We start from the raw sequence: 7074 nt of genomic DNA on the forward strand, positions 1-7074 counted from the left end.
AATGACATTGCATGATCTGAAATTTTGTCATTGCTTAAAATTTTCATCACAACTCCAATGACAGCAACTGAGTCAGAAAAAAAACAAAAACTTTTCAACGCTCAAAAAGATCAAGACATTTACAAGAAACTCAAATGGGCCATCAGAGATTCATGAATGCACTAGCAGCTGTATGTTGTCCATTGAAAATGAAGTAATTCATGGATTATTGGACTTTGACAAGTGTGTTTTTAACAAGTTTGCCCAGATGGAAGATTGACATGCATCCTTTCTATTCAACAAATGAACAACTCTGATGAGTGATATTTTTAAGGGCTTATTCATGGACTTAATTTGTAAACCTATAATTAAAAAGAATTGTGTTCTTTAATTAAAATGGAATTTATTGTGTATGTTTGGCTGCTCCTGCCCACTCTGGTGCCCCACTCAACTTTTCATGTAGAGATGCCACTGCCTCAGTGTACTAATACATACCCCCAGTTTACTAATCCGTTCCCTATTTAGTAATCCTACTCTCAATTTGCTAATACTTAAATAGCGTTAAAAAGACATTAGCAGATTTTGATTTTGGCGATCAGTACCGCTCAGTCAAAACGAATTGTCTGAACACTAATGATGGCTCTATCCTTCAACAATAGCACACACTCGCTACAATGGTAAAAAGCAACATTCGTAAAATAATGAAACCGTCCTGTTAGCTGAAAGGACAACATCGATCTATATCGCAGCAAGAGCTGAGGGAGTGCGCAAGGACCTGCAAATTGCAAGATACTGGGGAAACACAACTGAGGATATGGATTAGTGAACTGAGGAAACCGATTACAGTAATAAATTGAAGGTACGGATGAATACACAATATTTTCTTTCATACCCTGGCAGCAGAAGGGTTCCGTACTCCCTCAAAAATCAATAAAAACAAGCAAAAAAAAAAAAAACCAACCAAACAAACTGTAGTTTCACGCCATACCGACTGAGGGCGCTCCTAATTATTTAGCTACACCTTTCTGTCAACTAGTTACTTCGTCGTTCTTGTTTTGTCAACCGGATAAGGAGATCAACGTGGTATCAGTAAAGTAAAGGGGTGCTCTTTTATTTTTCTACAATTTATGATACTCAGTATTAAGTAACCGACATGGCTGAAGATAAAGGAGAAGCGAGTTCTAAGCCTCCAAAAGAACTACTGTCGTTGAATCCTGAGCAAGAGTGCGAGTTCAAAAAGAAGGTTAAGGAGTTGAAGAAATCCAGCAAGGTGGGTTAATTTAACTACAACGTTTATGATCGACGTACCAATTTAATTTAAATATATTTAAAATACATTAAAATGAACCGTAGGAGGCCTACAAAGTGAAGGGTAAAAGTACCATCTGCGGCAAACTAAGCGTCAACATTTTGATGCGTGTGCATGTGTTTCGTTTGATTTAAACGGTTTCATTTCATTTGATTGAATGAGTGAATTGACTAATAATAGTATCATTTGTGTGCGTTAAAATCAAGGTCTGCTTTAAAATAAGGAAATATTTAACAGACGGATTGACTGCTTTGCACGTCTGCCTCACGCGGATTTTATTTTTTTTGACTGCTCCTCACAGTTAACGATAACAATTGAATCTATTTAAAGAGCCGTTCAAACCCCCACTCTTGCATAGTGGGCGTTATCTTAGCATACAGTATTAGCGCCATGCGGTTCTGACATAGGAGGAGGTGTAGTCAAGCGAGACACTGATATGGGTTTCACGGACGCACTCCCTTAAATTCAGTTTTGCATTCCAGTTTACAAAACTACAATTGCCCTTTCTCACATTTAGTAGGTGATGTTTTCACATATTTGCACTACTTACTCATTTTTGTGTGGTTATTAAAACAAATTTCTACGTTGTACCTTTGCCGCAACATCAAAATGGCGATGAGTTTTTTAAGTTTTTATGGGAGGTTACTCACATGGTAATCACCAGGACGTAGTGTTTGGCACTCAGCCTTTCTTTAAAGTCTTCACCAGTCACCAGTTCTAATTTTTAATTTAGTTATTTATTTCAAACATGAAAAGAAGTACCACCCATTTATGACCCCCCCCCCCCCCCCCCCCCCCCCATTTAATAACAGCACAATACCCTAGAGCAGAGCAGAGCAGGGCTGCCCAAACGTTTTTGCCCCAAGATCTACTTTTTTAATCTGAGCAGTTTAGCGTTAGCAGAAGTTAAATGAGACTCTCGGATAAATGCTGCCTGTCAAGCTACATTCATTTAGCAGAAGTTAAATGAGACTCTCATGTAAATGCTGCCTGTCAAGCTACATTCATTGTGTCAAGAGGCCAAACGTTCTGAGGATTTCAATACTTCAAAATAAAATGTGGAATATCAAGTAATGTATGAAACAAACATTACTTGTTTCATATATTACTTGTATGAATGATTTGCTACTTGGTTATCTTTTTACCACCCAGTGAGCAGCAGTTGATGTAAACAACAAGTGTTTTTTTTTTCTTGATGAACATTCATTTTTTGTTTTTTTTAATTAAACAAACAAACAAAAAAATCAATTTAGTAACATGCCATGTGATTGACTGACAATAGCTAGGCGGGCCCCCAGTTGACCACCATCGACACAAAGGACACACCTAATGTAGAGTAACAACGCAAAAAATCTCATTCACATCGTCACACCGGAATAATTCGCAGCCCCGACAGTCAGTCCAAGCCACTTCATTAAATAAACTAACATCAGACTATCATCACAATAGGAAGACATGGTATGCGCATGCTTTGCTTTATGAAAGGCCATCCACTCCCCATTCACCTTGTCCAGCTCCTCCGGGGGGATCACAAGGCCCATGCCAGCTGACAGACATAGTCTCTCCAGCGTGTCCTGGGTTGTCCCCAGGGCCTCTTCCCGGTGGGTCATGCCCGGATCGCCTCACGAAGGAGACATCCAGGAGGCATCCTAACTGGATGTCTGAGCCACCTCAACTGACTTCGATCAATGTGTAGGAGCAGTGATTCGACATTGACCCCCTCCCGGATGATCAAGCTTCTCACCCTATCTTGTATGGGAGAGCCTGGACTTCCTGCGGAGGAAGCCCATTTTGGCCATTTGTATCCGGGATAGTCATTCTTTCGGTCCTGACCCACAGTTCATGACCATAGATATGTGTAAAGTGGACACACTAAATTATCCTTAGGTGTTTTTTTGCTTGGTTGTTCATCTTTTTGTGTGCCCTGCAATTGGTTGGCAACCACGTCAGTGTGTACCCTGGCTCTTGCCCAGTCAACTGGGATAAACTCCAGTACACCCATGGCCCTCATGAGGATAACTGGTTAAGAGTATACATTTCACATAAAGTATAAATGCACATACTGAAACTTAATACCTGATCTGTTTTCCAGGGAAAACGTCTGACACCTGGGGTCATATATGTTGGTCATTTGCCTCTTGGACTCTTTGAGACACAGCTCAAAGTCTATTTTGAACAGTTTGGGACAGTTTCACGGCTACGACTATCCAGGAGTAAAAAGGTAATTTCAAGTGATGGGTCTAGCAAACGATGCGCCGATGCGTGTGCCGAGCTCAGGGAACAACCCCTGCGTCGGTGCGTGTATTGATTCAAAATAATCACATGACCAACACATGAACTCATAGAACTGCGTCGACATAGCAAAAACGTGCCAAACTGGTTTATAAGGAAATGCGTCTGTCAACATGACGCAACCGCTGAAACGAGCCAAATCACACAGTTGTTTCACTGCCTTGTGAGCGCGTTATCACTCCCAACATTCCCATAATTCACACATTGCAGATATTTTTTCCACATTTTTCGAAACAATTCAACATTCACTCCCAATGCAGAACACTCCCATTCGTGGTCAATTAGAATTTTAACTGTCATTCCTAATGGTTCGTTTTCAATTGGAATTTTATCTGTTTCATCAACAGGCTGCTTGGTACGGTGGTTAATGTACCGGGCCAACGTGAGAAGGGTCCGCTATTCGACCCCTAACAGTGTTCACACTCTCATCATTTCTCAGATGAACAAGTGTTTTTCTATTTTAATACTTCCAATTTCATACTGATGACACAATATCGACACAGTATCAACACAATGTGTCAGTGTGCCAACATGCTCCATAACGCTCCAAAGCATATAATTTTAAAATCTTTTTGGGTAATTTGCCATTTTTCTTTGTTGCTTAATATTCATTTTCCTACATTATAAAAAGTTTTATTTTTAAACAAAATATATAATAAAACATTGTTTCAATAACAAACATCTATCATGCTAAAAGAAAATTATGTGCTTAGAAATGTCCCAGACTGCTCCAGAAACATCACTCGAGAGGAAAGTGGTAACGTTCATGTTGAAAAACACCAGACACGCGAAACTGTGCTTCTTAAGGTTGACGCCGACTGGTGCTCCAATGCTTTTTGTTAATGTTAAGGTTCCAAATGGTGTTTTTCAAACTAAACATTGATCACTGCTAAGCATCTAGAGACTGTTCCTGACGTTGTAAAAAAACGTAAAAAACGTCATTCTATCGTGTACAGCACAACTCAACAAATGTGGTTTAGGATTGAATTATCTCATCTGCTTGCCATAACGCTCGCTTACTACTAGCTTACTACTAGCTTGTAGCTTGTGCGTAACCGTGATATATGGTCAAATACCTGAGCTTAAATTATTTTGCTCCTACAAACCAAAATAAATCATCGGCACCATATTGTCACATTCGACTGAGCCATTTATGATTTTTTTTTAACTTTTTATACAATTGCTTTCAGACAGGAGGAAGCAAAGGCTACGCATTTGTGGAATTTGAATGCGATGAAGTAGCCAAGATTGTAGCCGAGACCATGAACAATTACTTGATGGGAGAAAGACTCATTAAATGTGAGTATATCATATGCATTCATGTGCGAATTTCACCAGACTGGTCACTTGTCACAGAGCAGTAAGTGATGTAGCTTGAAATGAACTCACCTTGTAAAGTAAGCAGTCATGAGTGGTATGGACCTCATATTCAGATGCAGTTTAAGGATGAACGTTTGTTTTGGTAGCTGGCTTCCTGTTTCAATTGTTTTCCTCACAGGACCCTGTCCTTTTGATGCCATCACCTTTTGGTGCCATTAACACCACACCAACCCAAAATCATATTCAATCACTAACTAATGACACTAAAAGCAGCAATTAACTGGTGTAAATAAGTATAATGCTATTTACTGCCAGTCGAGACCTAAGAGTCTAGCTGCTAGCAGCAGGTGAATGCTTTTCAAAAGTAGTTTAACAAGCAAACAATAATCTGCACATTTGCCTTTGCTGTTGAGTCTTGACACAGTTGCAGTGCCGTCCGATCAATTTTTGATTAACCATGCTTCTATAAAGTGACACTGTCAGATTTAGACCGCTTTTCATTAAAAATGAATAAATTAGATTATTATAAATTTTAAAAACTTACAAATAAATGTGTTCTTTACAACCAACAGTATGTTTTCATTGTAAACGAAGGTCTAGTTATCATTAAGTTATATTACATGGGGGGTGGCACTCCCCTGGATGTCGCCATGTTTGTTATAGCTACGGCCAGCAGGAGGTGCTGCATTTACTGTAATGGCCCTAGACCTCCCACCAGCGCATGTGAAAAATCACACAGTATCCCATTAAATGTGCTGTCTTACCTGAGTAAAAGCACATTAGTTTGGTCATCACTGGGATTCACTGTGCAAAATATCAGGTGCTACCGTTTCAAGACAAGGAAATACTGTAGTTTTTTTGCCATGTCACAATTTCAGTCCGATAAAAACAAGTTGTTTTTTTTTTTTTTTAAAAGGGAAAAAAAAAGATTGTGGCTTCATGAAGTAAAATATTTATTTTTTGCTTTTATGTGTGTATTGTATTTTATGGCATTACTCAATATCACCATAACATTTTAACGCTCGGCATTTTGTCATCAGTGCCTCATGTGCAGGGGAGTTGTCGGCGTGGCAAGGAAGCTGCGCCCTTGGCCCAGAGTATTGAACCGCCTCTATAATTTTGGTTCTTAGGCACTCCTCAGACCCAAATAGGCGGCTTCGTATGGGTACATTTTGAAGGCTGGCCTGAAGTATAAATTAGATGCTATTTCTGCAAGATTATGCCTACCTTTAACTAAAAGTACAAACGGGACAATGCAATGGAACCGCCCTATTACCCTCTGTCAATTTGGCTGTCGCCATTTTGATTGGTCACATTATTCCAAACACATGATCGAAACTCACGAGGTACCATAAGTGTTGGGCTAACAGCGCCTTGTGTGCGTGGAAGAAAAGCAATTTCTTAACCCATATTACTTTCTTTTTTATTTTAAAGGCCATGTAATTCCACAAGACAAATTGCATGAGAAGCTGTTTGCTGGCTCTGACAGGACCTTTAAAAAACCTTCAAAGCCAGCTGTAGTCCGCTACAACAAGAAGCATACCAGTGAACAGGTATCCAAAATGACGAACAAGCTTCTGCACAAGGAGCGAAAGCTCCGCAAGAGGCTTTCAGCACAAGGCATTGACTATGACTTTCCAGGATTTGTAAGTGCTTCAAACTTCCATACTCGTTTGATTTTTTTAATGTATTTTTTTATAATCTTTATAGAACTCTTTTCATACTAGTTTAATTTTAAAGTTTTTTTTTTTTTTTATTAATAGGAGGGCTGTCAAATTTATTTATTTATTTATTTTACTAGCCTTGTGGGCAATGTCAATTGATGTTTTTAGCAGTGATGGGAAAATGAAGCCTCATGAATCAATTTTGACATTTTTTTCCCTCCTCAAGATGGCAAACTTTGTTTAAAAATGCAAAGGAAATTAAATTCTTCTATTGCACCCTATAGAGCTTTAAAAAATTCCACAGTTAGTTCGCGAGGCTTCATTTTCCTATCGCAATCTTTTAGTAGCTGTCCTGGGCCGCCAAAATTTGATGATGGGCCGCAAATACTTAAACTATAGTTTGAGCTCCACTGATTTAGAACAGGTTATTTGTCAAAGTTTTAAGATGAAAAGATTAGGAATGTACATAAGAATTTTGGTGGCGATTGGTCACTGTTTTAGATGACAACC

The 7074-nt window shown here is 39.0% G+C and overlaps 1 protein-coding gene across 2 annotated transcripts in view; it reads left to right on the forward strand.

The window, feature by feature from the left end:
• Positions 1-1020: 1020 nt before the first annotated feature.
• The window catches only part of nifk (nucleolar protein interacting with the FHA domain of MKI67), a 16268-nt gene continuing 10214 nt past the window's right edge, over positions 1021-7074 (forward strand). The window contains exons 1-4 of one of the 2 annotated variants that reach the window (XM_088416060.1): positions 1021-1249; positions 3381-3509; positions 4771-4879; positions 6335-6546. In XM_088416060.1, the coding sequence (XP_088272186.1) occupies positions 1133-1249; positions 3381-3509; positions 4771-4879; positions 6335-6546 (567 nt within the window). In that variant the 5' untranslated portion in view covers positions 1021-1132. The remainder of the gene's footprint in view (positions 1250-3380; positions 3510-4770; positions 4880-6334; positions 6547-7074) is intronic. The other variant, XM_088416061.1, reaches the window with a different exon arrangement.

This window comes from Hippichthys cyanospilos, chromosome 5, assembly GCF_059441005.1.
Source record: "Hippichthys cyanospilos isolate Australia breed blue-spotted pipefish chromosome 5, RoL_Hcya_1.0, whole genome shotgun sequence".
Taxonomy (NCBI): domain Eukaryota; kingdom Metazoa; phylum Chordata; class Actinopteri; order Syngnathiformes; family Syngnathidae; genus Hippichthys; species Hippichthys cyanospilos.